Below are 16736 nucleotides of genomic sequence, written 5' to 3'. Positions count from 1 at the left end.
AGTTCTGACTTCAGTGGCTGTCGCCTTGTTTTATGCCCGTGAATCACAAGTGTATTACTATTATTATTATTAGTAAGGCTTTCTATAGCGCCAGCAGTTTACGCAGCGCTTTACAATATTAGAGGGAGACAGTACATATACAATACAATAAAATACAAGAGGATTAAGAGGGCCCTGCTCAGAAGAGCTTACAATCTAATCTATTACTAATACTTTTAATAAAAATATTCACTGTCATTTTTTCAGCTACAATTTGCTAACAATCCCATCTGCAATTTATTAGATTTATCCCTCTCCCTTGAATATGTTTGGCATTGCTTTATGTGTTTTTAACCCATAAACACGGACAAGTCTGAGACTATAGTTCCAGCAAAGGGAATAGGGCTGACCATAAACGCTTGGGTGTAGATCAGGCTACTATGGGATAACCCTAGGAAGTTCTAATGAGTGCCTCTAAATTCAGAATTGTCCTTTACTACACATGAGGATTTTCCAGCTTGTTACAATATCTCTGATATTTGTCTGATCTTTCCTCATTTACGGAAGCTTGGAAAGTAAGGTGCCAGCAGCATGGCTACTGCTTTCTTTCACTGTATGATAAGAAAGAGTGGCCGTTACTCAAGATAAAAACCAAATGTCTGCTCATATATCCATTTATGGCTAGCTCTAACCAATCCTTCAGTAAGCATTATTGCATTATACCTGAAAGTTACTTTCTTATGTCAGAAAATGCAACCTAAAGCTACTGTTTTGATTTTAGATGAATGCTTCTTTTAAGGGAAATCTTTCACTAGGGTATTGCAACTAGTAAAGCTGCCCTTATAGATTACAATCTGATTGCACAGTCTAACAAAACAAACTTTTTCCAGTACACTTAGCAACTGGCCAGTAAAACAAACAAAAATAAATGTATAGTGTGTTCCTATCACTAGCCTTTAATGACCTTCATGTTGGAATATATATAGCAATGGATATATTGAGGGCAGGTATGCTTGGAGGCAGTTCCCCCTTAAAGGGTAAGTTCACCTTTGGGAGCATGTTACATGTTCCACCCATTTTTAGAACATGTTCTCACTGCAGCAGCCACCGCCTGCTGATTGTTCTCCCTGTGACTAGAAAGAAGTACTAACTGTCACTTTTTGAAAACAGTGCGGCCCTGTCCGGCTCTGCTCACATGGCCGCGTCATTCATACTGAACTACAATCCCAACATCCTTTTGTGGCTGTTGGCCTGTCGTTTTCAATGAACTACCGTGGCGCTGTGGTAGTTCATTGATACATTCTGACAGAAAGAATTGTCTTCCTCGTACGAGGTACGAGCAAGCAGATACACTGGCAGGTCTGCAGGAGACCTGCACGGCATCAGTATTCTGCTGATCGCTGGTGCAATGCTTTTACTTGCTTCTGCAACGAAAATGTAATCCATGCACATTTTTTACCTGCAAGAAAATGTGTGCATTTGTTATTTTTTTTAAAAAAGTGAACTTATCCTTTAAAGGCACAAGAAGACCAGCACAACACATTGGCAGCTGAAGACATCCATTGTGTCCTGAGCCAATTCCAGCAAGCTAAACAAAAATGACTACCTTATTGGGACAGTTGCCATTTTTGTTTTGCCTGCTGATTCCACAATTGCCTATGGATCTACCAGAAACTGTGTTGCAAGATCCCACCTTGTTTTGGCAGGCTCTCTCATTACATACATACCTTTTGGTAAATCTAGAGAACAGAGGTTGTACAACCAGTATGTAACACATGAGCAGCTTAAAGTGACTGTAAAGGAAAATTATTATTATTTTTTAAAATACCAAGCATATCCTACTTACCTGCTCTGTGCAATAGTTTTGAAAAGAGCATCCTTGACCCTCCTCTTCTCTTGTCTTCTTCAGTCACTCTTGTCCCTTCCCATTTGCTGAGTGCCCCGATAGCAAGCCAGCCCCGCCCCACCCCTGCTCTGACCTACTAACTGTGATTGACAGCATTGGGAGCCAATGGTTCCTGCTGCTACATCTTCGTCAATCAGGAGGGAGAGACCCGGGAGAGCCTCAGGTCTTTTGCACATCGCTGGATCAGGATCAGGCTTGGGTACGTATTTGGGGGGGGGGGGGGGGACGACGACTGCACATGGAAGGTTTTTTTACCTTCATGCAAAAAAATGCATGATGGTTTAAAACCTTCGACCTTTACAACCACTTTAAGTTACGTTTCTCCATGATTTACCTGCAATTTGGACTTTCGATAGATTGTGCTTCTTTTGTTTTGTTTTTTTTCTTTTTTCTTCAACCTGCTTGTAATATTTCTATTTAGGTGCCTTCACAATAAGGTCAAAGGGCTATCTAATTATAGTCTTTAGATTATTCAACGAATCAAACTGTTTACTGTAGGCTTAATATCAGATTAACAAACTGTTTGCTTTTTTTTTTTTGTACAATTCTTGTGCATGAGCATTATAGCATTATGGGCATTCTAGCATGCATTAGCATGTCTTGCAGTAAAGCGATAATTTTATAAACAAAGCAGGTTACAACGAAGGTGATTCTTTGGTGACCTTGCCTTGTGGTACTAAGGGTCTATTCCTCACCTTTCCAGTACATTTGCTGTGATCACTTCAGACAAGAAAACATTTTTCTGCTCTTTCAGCCTTTCCTCTCTTTGCTTAATCTCCCCCTTATTTATTTTTCCTCTCTCTCTCTCCCCCCCACCTGATGTGTTCTTTGTATCCTGGGAGATTCTCTCCATGCTGAGGTTTCCATAGAAATTCACCTTGTTGATGTTGGATCTCAGTGAGTAGGTGGAAGGAGGGGGAGACGAGTGAGCACCACCTGTTATAAACTGGATGTGATGGAAAACTGCAGAGCATGTCGTTTGCCCCCCTTATATTTTTTGCAGAGCATGAAAAGCCTTACTTGCTTCCTGGCACTTTTCGCAGAGCACTATATGCATTCCTCTCTCTCTCTGACAGAGCAACACGTATGTGTTGAGTTTGGAAGATCTGCGGCAGGACAGAAGAACCAAAAGTTTGGGCAGTTCTGGGGTTGTGGTATGTCAAATGGGATCCATTCTCATTGTTCTGATGATCCACATCTCCGCTTTCTCTTCTTTTCTACCTTTTCTCCAGGGCACAGCCTCATTTCTTTAGTATCTGTTTATTACTTTTTACTAGAAACTTGCTAGAGTGTGCTATTGATGTCTGTAATAAAATTCAGTCTTTAACGTTGTGGTGACATAAGTAATAAAATGTATGTAGTACCATTGTGACCTATCTGTTGTGCTAACAAGGACATGCATTCTGGACATCTGATCAACATACACAACTAATGAAATGTATTCATGTGGCATAAAACATTGCATGTGACATCTTTCACTTATCATTTCAAAACCGTCTGTAGGATAAAACCATGAAATTTACCATATGTGTAGCTTTGAATTACTCCTATGTAGAAAGTTTTTTTTTAAATGCAAAACATGCTACCTGCGATTACAATGTGCGCTTATTTAAAGAAAGCTTTAAAAGGGATTATTTGTTCACATTAATCATGCATTGATCTGTCTGAAATGGAGGCATATGAATGCGGTTGTGGTATAACGGAATGCATAGTTTTACATGCTCATTTACTATGACTTTGTTTTCCAGGTTTCCTGATTTAATAAGGGTCATTGGGGTTGGAGTCATTGTAGATCCCTCTATTCAAGAAAAAATTGGTGTTGTGTACAGAATTATCAGATAACAGGACTTTTTTTCCCCATAGCAGCCAATCAAATTATGCCTTTCATTCTGCCATACAGCACTTCAATCCAAAACTTTGCTATTTGCAGCTGGAACAATTTTTTTTTTCAGACCTTTCCCATGCAGTAAAATGTCCTTTTTATGTAATTTGTAAATCAATAATTCATGTTGAGTGCCTTTAAGTCACTTAATAGTTAGGTAAGGTGGTTATGACATATGGACTTCATTGTGCTTCTGTGAGTCTGAAATTGTTTTTCTATTATTGCTACAGTTTTCTAGTCAGCCTTACCCTGGAAAAATAATTATTTGAGTTAAAGCAATTCTTTTATTAACCTACTGTGACCTAAAACACAGTAAAGTTACTTTAGCATGTTTAATGCAAAAACCCAAAGGTACCTTTAGCAGACTTAGACTGCACAACGCAAGGAGGCTCCTCTAAGCAAAAAGGGACTTCAAATAGAAAATCACCATTTTGCACCTCCCTTACCCAGCACCTTGTCTCTTATAAAGATGAATAGGCTAGTTTTTCAAATTTAGTGACTAAGGGGAGCGGAGTTGTAGGTGGATGGTCAAAAGCATTTGTCTCTTGGTGCTTGTAGTAAAAATGAGTTGAAATTTTTTGCATTGTTTTAGTTTAATACAAATGTACTGCTAAACCTTTCACACAACTAGGAAAATTAAACTGAGCACATTTAATGGAAAGTGCTTGTTAAAGTGCTCAGATGCTTAAGCTTTCTTTAAAATGTCAACTCTGGTGATGCCCTCTCCTTTTTCGGACCCTTTATATCTACCTCTTATTGTGATGGGTGGTTTCAGAGACCACAAAAGACATTTTAGAGTTGGGGGGTGGGGTCAAAACCAACTAGAAAAAGGTGAGATTGCCATATTTTTTCAGCTGCCTATGTCTCTTAATTCTTTTGATGGCTTTGACATGCAGTTTTCATTTCTCAGATTGACACGTTTACATGCAGGGCAAAGTAAAGCAGGGCAAAGTAAATCAGTACCATAACTCCCCCCTTTCCCAGCAGCATATTGTTATTTTCTTCTGCCTCACACAGTTCTGTTTAGATGCTGCAAGCCAAATAAATAGTCCAGCACTACTGGGTATGGGTGAGCATGTGACAGGGGTAGGTGCCTCATGAATTGCACAGCACAGTACCATGGGAAGTCCTTGGCCCAATGTAAGCTCTGGCAAGCTGGTTTGGTACTTACACAAGGCTTTCCTTTTCCGGTCCCAGCAACTGAGTGGAGCAGTGCGTGAATGAAGAAAGGCAAGTACTTGCTTCTGGGGAAGGGGGATGTCAAGTGACCCTTTTAGCTTTCCTTGTAGGAGCAAAAAAAATGGTCACTGTAAATGGTGTAGAGGGCAACCATTAGTATATAGAATCTGCCTAAAAGAAGCTGGACGCCTCTAAGTATTTAACATGGCTGTACCCAGAATGAACATTTTATTACACTGACTTTAATCCATACACAGGCAGAGTGAAAACGTGCTGCCTTGTCTAAGTAGCGAATTATCCTTAATCATATTGATTTTTTTTTTTAGATGAACGTTTCTGTTCAATTCGCATCTTTTTAGCACAGATCCATATGCTTTATCTGTTCTCCACCTTTTTGTTACTTGTTTTTTTTTCTTTTTGCTTTGATTTATTTTGTAGAGTTTGGTATATTTAATAATTCTAGAAATATAAAAACTGGAGGAAATGCAAATGGATGAATTGCCTTTCATTCTCCGAGCTGCATTGTAACAGAAGCTAATTTGTTGCTATGGACAATACCCCAGCTTATACTGCTCCCTAATCTGTACAGTACCAGTACCAAAGTACTTTTTAATTTCAGAACAGTTGGTAATCGTATATCTACCATTGCATGTATTTATTTGATTTGTAGAAATACAGGTAACCAACACATATCTATGTTCACACCAGACTGTAGATTAAAGTATGTGCACTCTAGAAAAGTTTCATATGCACAGAAAAGGCCCCCAAACGTTGACCCAAATTAGATAATGCAAGTTAGTGGAATAAAATGCAATAAACAATTGGTAAGACATTCACAGTAAATTCAGCAAGCTTAGCTTGAACAACCTCTATCAATTTAGTACTATCCATCTGCGTTAAAAACATTAGAAAATGTGTCCATATGTATATGAACCATGCAAAGGTTGTGCTAAACATACAGCCTGGTAGTACTCTATTGATAGCCCTGAATACCATGATAAGAAAGGGAATTTGTTAACGAATATTCTCTCTGTCCTATTCCCTTGCTTAGTGAAGTTGGTGCTGGGAATTAAATCAGAACCTTATATAAGCTCTGCATTCCTCATATTACTGGGTATTATACCTGCATACTTAGCATAGCTGGTACTGTGTGGTTGTTCACAGACATGTGCTGCTAGAGGTGGTCATTGCGATGGTAAGACATCCATGGAAAGTTCCAGTATACAGTATAAAAGGAAATCTGCAATGAGAAACATGGACCTTACCATTGCAGACCTTTCCTTCTAAAAATGCTAGTTGCCTGGAATCATTCTGTAAATCTTTCTTTCGTGCTTTCAACTTCAGGCGGCTTTGGAAGAGCAGAAGATGAATATGAATACTCTAATAGTGTACAGCAGTGGTCTACAAACTTTCTAAGCAAAGGTTCAGTTTACCGTCCTTCAGGCTTTGGGGGGGGGGGGGGGACTGTGGCTAGTGGTTGTAGAAAATGCCCCAGCATCAGTGCTCCATCATTGGTTTTAATGGCAGAAATGGTGCCCCATTGATGGTGTCAGTAGGGGGAATGGTGCCCAATCATTGGCGTCAGTGAAATAGTGCCTCAAGGGCCAGTAAAAGGCAAGCAAAAGGCCACATCCAGCCTTCAGGCCACAGTTTAGAGACCACTGGTGTACAGAATGAAAATGGCTTCAAAGGGTAACACTGGCTGGGTTAGTCTATTGTTTTGGAATGCTCAAACTATTGATTGCTAATTGAGAAAAGCTAGCACAGCAGTTTACTGTCCATGATCTTGCATATAAGTATGTATGCAAGTCTGCTAAAGAAAACAATCTTTGAAGTGTCTTACTATTCCTAAATTATTAATCAAAGCACTGTCTAGTCACATTTTGATAGAAAGTAAAGTAAAAAATATCATAGGGCATAGGTCTGTTGTATGTAGTGAAATATTCAAATTTACCTTGAGAAATTGTGCTGTATGCTCCCTCCTGTGCTATTCACATGGTCACATGTTCTCTGCTGGGGTGGAGGATTAGCCAATCCTAGCATTCAGTAGAAGTCTTTTATGTCTAGGAATATAGAAAGATTATATATATATATATACTCACACACACTGTGTGTATGTCTGTGCGTGTGTGTATATATATATATATATATATATGTTTTTTTTTTCCCAGCAAGGCTTTATGTCTAGATTTTAGTGCAATTTAATATCTGTGGGGACCATTTCTTGTACTGATCAGCCTAGCAATGATAAAGAAAAATTAAAGTGGAACTATACTGCATCCAAGCGCCACAAACCAAAACTGCTATTTAATTAATTTTTAATATTAGTAAACTTATTTTTTAATAATAGTAAACTCCCTCTTTTATCCATGTCTCCATGATTTATTTGGGCTTAGAAATCACTTTTAAAAACATGCCTAGCATTTCTGACCATGTCCATCTTGAGTAAGGACAGATTATTAATTTAGCATTTACTTCCTGGAATCCATCTGCCCTAAGGTCAGGCATGCAGGCAGGAGGGTGTGCTTAGTGAGAAGACTCCTCCTGAAGACTTCTGGGATGTATGACACAATTTGCCTAGGCCAGGAAACCAGGAAATAACTGAAAAAAATTGGAAAAAAAGTTTAAAATAAGTAAAAGTTATATACTTTCCTATCTTTTTGCCAGTGCTAGCAGCATGGGGATTACAAATAGTCAATGTTGATTGATTGAGAGATTGAAGTTCTGCTATAATGTTTATTGGAGATGTTAGGTTTTAAGTAATGCTCTGTGGGTTTTGCCCCATGACATTTAAAGGATGTTCTTCTAAAAAAAGACTTTATATTTTTACACAAGAAGAACACAGGGAATGTTACATAACTCTTCCCAGACTAATTATCCTTGCAAGAAGCACAAGTATATTAAGCTGTCATTCAGTATTTAATCTCCCCCATCAGAGACCCTACAAGTTCTTCCTGTTTCCCAATGCTGATCACTTGGTAATGGCAGTATGAATGAAGAAAGTAAAGAGGATTTTTTGCAGTGCCTTGAACTACTTTACAGCCTTAACAACGACATCAGTTTGTCTAGCATGACAGATTTGCTTTTAATAAACTTTTTAAACTTCTACAAAGAATAAAAGGTGAAAAGCGACGGTAGAAAGAGTTGTGCTTGTTTGTTATAATATTTTTGTAATTTAGTTCTAATATACGGTATATATTTTGTTATTAACTTATTATTAGAGTTAATGTATTCTGCGTGTCTTATGTTTTCATTGAATATGTAGCAGTATTGAAATAGATATTCACACCCCCTCAACATCTGAGTACCTCATGGCTAACATATCACAGTCACTAATTTCATAAATATGGACGATTTCTTATGGTATGAGTGAGTTGAGAAATGTAGAACCTATTTGTACTATAGGTCTTTCTGTGTCAGAACTTGAACTGAAAGGGTTTTTTAAAAGTATACACAATATGGCCATCCAATGGTTTTCATGTCCTGGTAATGAGGCAGGATGTAGGGATTACTAACTGGAAGTTTCTTCAGCCAGGCTTCCAGGGGGCTCAAATGGCCCACAAGTATGACGACAAAATGAAATAACATTTTGCAAATCTACACAGTTGTTGCAATAGCTACTGGAACTGGAAATAGTCCAAAGAAGGGCAACTAAGCTAGTTAGAGTATTGGAGGACAGAGGCGGCTCTAGGCTTTGTGAGGCCTTAGGCAAAATTTAGACATGAGGCCCCACTCACCCCTTTGCAGGGGTTAAGGTAGAACCCCGAGGCTGAGCATCTTATTACTGCTGCGGCTTGTGTGAGTGGAACGTGTACTGTGGCAATCACATGGGATGAATAGGAGAGGGATGGGACTGGGAACCATGGGGTAGGCAAGGAGGAGGAGGAGGGGGTAAAAAGGGGGCAGTGGGTAGTTGATGAGGGATGAGGGAAAGAAAGAAAGAAAGAGAGAGGAAGAAAGAAAGAAAGAAAGAAAGAAAGAAAGAGGGGAGGGAGAAAGAGAAAGAAAGAAAAGAAAGAGGGCAGGGAGAAAAAGAAAGAAAGAGGAGAGGGAGAAAGAGAAAGAAAGAGGGGAGGGAGAAAGAGAAAGAAAGAAAGAAGAAAAGAAAGAGGGGAGGGAGAAAGAGAAAGAAAGAAGAAAAGAAAGAGGGGAGGGAGAACGAGAAAGAAAGAAAGAAAGAAAGAAAGAAAGAAAGAAAGAAAGAGGGGAGGGAGAAAGAAAGAAAAAAGAAAGAGGGGAGGGAGAAAGAAAGAAAAAAGAAAGAGGGGAGGGAGAAAGAAAGAAAGAAAGAAAGAGGGGAGGGAGAAAGAAATAAATAAAGAAAGAAAGAAAGAGGGAGAAAGAAAGAGGGGAGGGAGAAAGAGAAAGAAAGAAGAAAAGAAAGAGGGGAGGGAGAAAGAGAAAGAAAGAGAAAGAAAGAGAGAAAGAAAAGAAAGAGAGAAAGAAATTAATGGAGAGAGATGGAAGAAGGGTGCCCCTTACTTTAGAGTACTCACTGGGAGGCAGATGAGAGAAGGGAGTGGATGGATGGAGTGGATGGATCAGGTGCCATCTTTCCTCTTCTTAACAGTCTTCAATCTTCCCGCCCACACATCATCTTCTCTGAGGAGAAATCTGCCGGGGAGTGTGGGCGGGGCAAGCACAGGTGGAGAGGTTGGGAGGAGGAGGAGCAGAAGCACGTCTCTCTCTCCTCCCCCTTCTGTGGGGAAGTGTCAGTGCAGTGGCTGTAGTATGTCTGTGTATATAAAAGTAAAAGTAGGCGCTGGTGCTGCCAGGTGTTGCAATAATCACACAATAAGTGATATATAAAGTGACTGGTGCTCAAATGGTGCTGAGTGAATAAATAATACAAGTAAAGTGCACAAAACTGTGACGGCTCTTATAGACAATTCAGTCAGGACTGCTGGCTGCCTCTTGGACAGGACAGGCATTGTGGTCAGTCACACTCACTCTCTCCAGTCCTTACCTTTTTCTATAGTCTTCTTCTCGTCTGCACTTCTCTTCTTCTCCTCATGGTACCGAAGCCGGGAGAATGCAGGGGAGGGGTTACATGACATCACGTTGTGACGTCATCGCTATCCAGGACCATGATTGGTCGAATGCAGGAGCAAGAGGAGGAGACTCACTCACAGTGCAGCAGCAGCACAGAAGAAACCGATGTGAGTGCGGGGCCTGGCTGGAGTTATATGCTGTATAGTGTATACTACGGTAGTAGCGCCAGCAATGTTGCGGTCTTGCGGATGCGGCCGCCGGCGACCTGGCGTGTCGCAACTGATTGGCAAGTTCAAGGTTACTACTAATTCTCATCATGATCTCATCATAAAAAAATAAAAAATATTGGGAAGGATGCGAGGCCCCTTTAAGTGCGAGGCCTTCGGCGGCCGCCTTACTCGCCTAATTAGAGAGCCGCCTCTGTTGGAGGACCTAAATTATGAGTAGCGTTTACAAGCGCTTGATTTATTCTCCCTAGAGAAGAGATACCTGAGAGCGGACATGATAGCAATTTACAAATACCTCAACGGTGATCTCAGCATAGAAAAAAAAGATTTAGTTGCAAGGAATGTAAGAGGACATGAGGCCATACAATGCGACTAGAGGGGAAGCAATTTAACCTCAGGCTACGCAGGGGGTTTTTTACAGTGAGGTCAATAAGATTGTGGAACCCTCTTCCACAAATGGTGGTAACTGCGGGCATTATGGCTACTTTTAAAAGACTTTTGGACATACAACTCCAAGATCAAAACATTCAGGGGTATGGGAAATGACTACGTCCACACACACCTACACAGGTTGAACCTCAACTACTATGTACTGGGGACCCTTGACTGCATAGACTATTTACTGAAAAGTTGAATTTAGCCTTTAAAACTTCTTCTATTGACGTTCACAAAATTTGTTGCTGCAACCACTTAGCGGTGGTGGTGTTGGTCACTTGAGTAAAAGAAGACAGCCCTAGCAGGTTGTTCCAACCCTTGTTACTGTCCTTTTTCTTGACAGTCCATTCTGCTTATTATTGTGTATAAAAATAAAAATAGAAGCATAGTATTACTGAATATTATCATTACGTTTTTAAAAAATCATCAGCCAAAACTTTTTTTATAGAAGTTTTGGGTAGAATTGCAAAGAAAACATACTACTGTCAAGTTCATATTGCTGTTTGTGACCCCACTGATATTTCACCTCTCTTCCTGTCCCTGTGACAGCAGGAGATGAAATGAGAGGAAAGGTGGTCACTCTAATAAAGACCAATAAAAAAACAATAACTTGACAGAAACTCAAACCCTTTTCCATTTTACTAGAAAAAGTGTTTTGTTGCACTCTGTATCCTCATTGGAGAGATTTTCTAAAATAGGAACACAGACTACATTACAAACATGACAAGGGTTATATTCCCTTCCCATCCAAACTGGAGAAAAAAGCATTGGCTAAAGTAGGGGCTTTAACCTCACAGTTTTTTCAGATTACAATATTTTAAGGCCTTATGGACACTGGACATTTTTGCACCAGCTTCTAGGGGCATCAGGTGTTTTTTTGTCTTTGCCTCTAAACTCCCCTGCATGTTATCCTATGTATTCATGCACACATTGGCTTTTAGCAACATTTAGTGGCAGGGATTTTAAAAGGGAGGAAAAACAAATTTCCAGTGCGTCAAGAAGCAGCAGAGTTTTGGCAAAGAAAACGAAACTTTAATGCGTCTAAATGTGTGTTAACGCTAGGCATGTTTAGCGCTTGAGAAGTTTTTTCATTTCAATGGCCAGAATAAATTGTAAATGCACCTAAACCCTTGTAAAAGCTTTAGACACTTTTTGTAAGTATCAGGCATATTTCCTGATAGGCTTCTAGGAGAGTTTGCACAATGTCCTGTGTGCATGAGACCTTAACCACTTTGCCACTGAGTACCGTAGTACTACTGCGGCAAAGTGGCTCGTTATCATCTGACGACGTAGACACTCCCCCTTGTAGGCGGCGCTCGCGCGCCGCCGGAGGCTCGCTCCCGCTGTATTTAGTCACAGCGGGAGTCGGGCCAGGGGAGGAGCAGCGGCGATTGCCGCTGCTCTGCCCCGATCGTCGGGGATCTAGTGTGGAGATCCGCCCGCCTGTGTAAACACAAGCAGGCAGATCTCCCAAGTGACAGGGAGTGACAGATCGGAGTGTTCAGCATAGCTGAACACTCCGATCTGTCCCTGGCTCACACAGTCACCTCCCCCCCCCCCACACGTCAGTAAGCACCAGGCATACATTAACCCCTCCCTCTCCAATAAAATTAACCCCTTCCCTGCCAGTGTCATTTTTAAAGCAACAGTGCATATATATAGCACTGTGAGGGGTTGTAACAAATGAAAAACATCAATTACAGAGTGCGCTAAAAAGTTATGGAACACAAATATTCACAAAAATGGTGATTGCTGATGTTCAGCTAAACACAAAGTCTATATTCTAAATGATGAGACTGTGCAAAAGTCTTGAAAATCCAAAGAATATAGTGAGGTTGGGGAGTGATGAAGGATAAGGGTAACCTCTTCCCAAACGGTGATCCAGACAGTGCTCAAATGTACACGTGATGCACCCAGTGTTAAGAAGGGACTCTTACCAGATGATGGAGAGATGCAAACATATAGTGTATAACCCTGGAGTCCGTTAGGTCAGCTTGTAGGAGAGAATTCACAATAGGAATAAAGCGACCATCTGCTTCCAAAGTGTGGGGATCTAGAGGCTTCCACTCAAGGGGATATCGCCACCAAGAACATACCCAAGGAAGAGAAGGGGACTATAGTGCATTACCTCACTTTATTGAACCAATAAGAAAGAGTAACACTTACATTTTCAGGAGAAAAAACAGCATATGTAAATTTTGGATCGAGGACCTCTGCAGTAGTCCGGGATCATAGGCAACACGGCTAGCTCCCCCCGACGCGTTTCCACTAACAAGTCGGCTTCTGGGACTGGAGCTGTAGCCGTGCTGCTCGCATCTCTCATGTAAATAGTGTGGCTGATGGACACTTCCGGTGCGGCCGTGGCGAGGACCCGGAAGTGTTGTGACGCACTTCCGGTTCAAATGTTAGCCAATCACGGTATGTTGAGATGAAGACCCGGAAGTTCTAAAAAGCGCTTCCGGAGGCTTCTGCGGCCAATCACATCGGATGTCAACAAAACTAATCATCCATAACACCGGAGTATAAAAAACATAACTGTTCTTATCGGTGCCAAAAATATTGGAATTATATATAAAGGCAAGCAATTCCATCTGTCTATATAATTATCAAAAAGGAATCCATTATAAGTAAAAGGCAGACAGAATTCTCTTTTAGCGCACTCTGTAATTGATGTTTTTCATTTGTTACAACCCCTCACATATTTATATTTTTTCAGTGCTGCTTTTTTCCACTCCTTTTTCTCATTAAAGGTTCGCGCACCTATTTCTCTTTTCACCATATATATAGCACTGATTACTGCAGTAATGTCACTGGTACCCCCAAAAGTGTCAAAAATGTCAGTCAAGGGTCCGATCTGTCCGCCGCAATGTCGCAGTCCCACAAAAAAAATCGCAGATCGCCGCCATTACGCGTTAAAAAAAATAAACACCAAAAATGACAGAAATCTTTCCCTTTGTTAGTAAACGCAATAACTTTTGCGCAAACCAATCAAAATACGCTTATTGTGAATTTTTTTACCAAACATATGTAGCAGAAAACAAATTGGCCAAAAATTTAAAAAAATTTTGATTTTTACATTTTTTTGGGGGGAATTTCATATAAAAAAATGTGAAAAATATTGTTGTTTTTTCAAAATTTATGCTCTTTTTTTGTTTATAGCGCAAAAAGTAAAAATCACACAGGTGATCAAATACCACCAAAAGAAAGCTCTGTTTGTGGGAAAAAAAGGACGTAAATTTTGTTTGGGTACAGCGTCGCACGACCGCGCAATTGTCAGTTAAAGTCCCACAGCGCCGAATCATAAAAAGTGGCTCAGACGTAAGACAGCAAAATGCTCTAGTGGTAAAGTGGTTAATGACCCCTTTAGCTTATACCTGGTAAAAAATATGAGACGTTAAATTGGTGCCCATTGAAACCAGTTAGCTTTCAACTGTCATGTTTAGTGTCCAGGTTGAAAATTAAACCAGGGAAGTTTATTGGTTACTCTGTGCAACAAGAAACTTTACGTTTAGCATGGCTTTCACACCTAGGGCCAGGGTGACTTGATGACACTTACACATGGTTTTTCAACGCCACATTTAAAAGGAGTTGGATTAGATCACATAGAAGCCATTTCAGTAAAGATATGTTAAAAAACAGCAATGTTTAATATTTTGTGTTAAAATTGAATTCGGCAAGGTGTTGTCTAACAGTTAGCTCTTGTATCTGGCAGTTGGCTGTCCTAATGAGATCCCTAGGCTACATCATAGAAAGGAACTAAGGGTCACCTTAAAGCTTTCAGATCCGGTTTAGGGGTTGTTATGTAGTATAATCAAAGCTAGCCAGAGCTGTTGTTTGTCACACGCCATGATGTACATTTATTCCTCTTCTGAGAGCTCTTTTGTGTGAGGCATCATTCACATCAGGCAATGCTTCTTGTGAAAAGCAAACCCAGATCTGGTGTGTGTTTTTTATAGGGCAGGGCAGCTGTAACCAACACCTCCAATCTCATCTCATTGATTGCACTCCAGTTGGCTGACATCTCACTCCAATTAGCTCTTGGAGATGTCATTAGTCTAGGGGTTCACATACTTTTTCCACCTGCACTGTGAATGTTTACATGGTGTGTTCAATAAAAACATGGCAACATTTCATTATTTGTGTGTTATTAGTTTAAGCAGACTGTGATTGTCTATTGTTGTGACTTAGATGATGATCAGATCACATTTTATGACCAATTTGTGCAAAAATCCATATCATTCCAAAGGATTCACATACTGAATTTATTCACAGTAATTGCTTTTAGTCATATCTTCGACTGGAGACAAAAAAAAGGGTTCCCTAGCAAGCCAGTCCATTGTCTCAAGAGTGTCCAGTGTTTTGCAGCACTATGAAAATTGGACATTATTTTGACAAAATGCCTTTCTCAGTTGTATTTATGACTGGTATGACTATGGAATTAACCTATTTTGTGGCCACAATTGTTCCCATACCTACCAGTGGAGGCTAATCTTTGGTGCCCCTTCCCTCCCTAACCCTAACTATTACTCAAGACATTTGGTGGTGGGTCATGCTAATGGCAAGAAATTTGCAGCTAAATTAAAATGTTACAAATCTGGGCCAGTTTACCTTTGAAAATAAATCAAAAACAATTTCCATTACCATTTATCTTTTGTCCTATAAAGCTATGATTTAATTTACCTGAATACACTAAGTAGTTGTGATATGACAGTTTTAACATAGCGCCCAACTGTCCCTGATTTCGAGGGACTGTCTCCGATTTAGAACAAAGTCCCTCTATCCCATTTTTCTCCTTATTTGTCCCTCATTTTGATCTGACCTATATAGCTGAATATAAAATGCATTACTTCTCTTTCAAAAAGTGTTTCCCAGTGCTATACCTTTCATCCAATTTCTAAATTGCTGCATTTGTAAATTTCAAATACCAATATAAAAAAATAGTAGTGGTAAAAGGAAAAAAAAAAAAAAAAAAAAAAAAGCACTTGTGGGTTTAACCAATCCATTTTTTGTATAATTCTTCGTTAAGGTGGCATGGCAGGGGTCCTATGCCTACCTACTTTTGCGAATAGGTTTCTCACATTCCCATCTTAGAAAGTTGGGAGGTATGGTTTTACTATTACTTGGTTAAGTTGCAAGACTGGGTTCAGGCGTTAAGATTTGTTTTACATTCTGTCATAAAGGTATTTAACGTAATGTTGGCTAAACAGTGCATTCTTCTGCACACTATATGTAATTGTGTGGTCCAACATGCTGACCTCAGACATGCTAACAATTTGTCCCCTCTTGACCCAGGACAACAGTTGATTAGTGAATTTGAGTCTTTTAATGTTTGGGTTATTGGAACAATTCAAAAATGGACATCAATGTTATAACTGAAAATTGCATTAATCAAAACAGCCGTTGGTTTGTAAATGGACCACTTCTGATTGTGTGACCCGGTTATTCCAGCAGCAAGAATTTGCCCATTCTTGCCACAGGAATCCACCGGCTGCAGCTACCCAACAATGTGAAGGAGGTCTTATTCTACATTCTGTGGTCCACAATAGATAAGGAAATGTAATAAGGTTAGATTAGACAAAAACCATGTGGTACTTCACTTCTTTGTCACGCAACTCAGAACTGAGGCAGGAAGGAATGACATACAGCCCTGGAAACCGGATTGCTGCAAAGACCTGGTACTAGGGTACCTTTCTTGATCTCTAATTTATGTGAAGTCTTGTGAAAGATTAGTAAAATATGCAGTTTTATAAATATTGTAATATGAATTGTTCAGTGAAACTAAAGGAATATATATATATATATAAAAAATGTACTGATTGGTGACAATAAAAAGTTCCTAAATGTTTTATCCTCCAGATCCCTGTTATTTTGTGCTACTTGCATACATTTTGTGTCATAGACATCACATTGCTTACTATCACACTTCTGTTATCCTGCATTATATTATATTATATTGTAGTTCTGTGATTTCTGCCATCTGATCTCTATTGTTTTTCTTATGCATTAGTTACATGTTGAAGACACTGGTGAAATGTTACCCAAGTCTCGACGTGCACTCACTATTCATGAAATTACGGCCCTTGCTCGCTCCTCTCTATATGGTGAGTTTAAGGAAAAAATGTCACATGCCTAGGAC

The 16736-nt window shown here is 39.8% G+C and overlaps 1 protein-coding gene across 2 annotated transcripts in view; it reads left to right on the top strand.

Annotated features, from left to right (window-relative positions):
• FAM131A (family with sequence similarity 131 member A) overlaps nucleotides 1–16736 on the top strand; it is a 131015-nt gene that overhangs the window by 100022 nt on the left and 14257 nt on the right. For both annotated transcript variants that reach the window (XM_082252376.1, XM_082252375.1), the window contains exons 3-4: nucleotides 2962–3039; nucleotides 16608–16701. In XM_082252376.1, coding sequence (XP_082108502.1) covers nucleotides 2962–3039; nucleotides 16608–16701 — 172 coding nt within the window. The remainder of the gene's footprint in view (nucleotides 1–2961; nucleotides 3040–16607; nucleotides 16702–16736) is intronic.

Source organism: Pelophylax lessonae, assembly GCF_965119305.1.
Source record: "Pelophylax lessonae genome assembly, chromosome: 3".
NCBI lineage: Eukaryota > Metazoa > Chordata > Amphibia > Anura > Ranidae > Pelophylax > Pelophylax lessonae.
The sequence above is the reverse complement of the archived record's forward strand: the minus strand, read 5'-3'. Positions and strand labels throughout refer to the sequence as shown.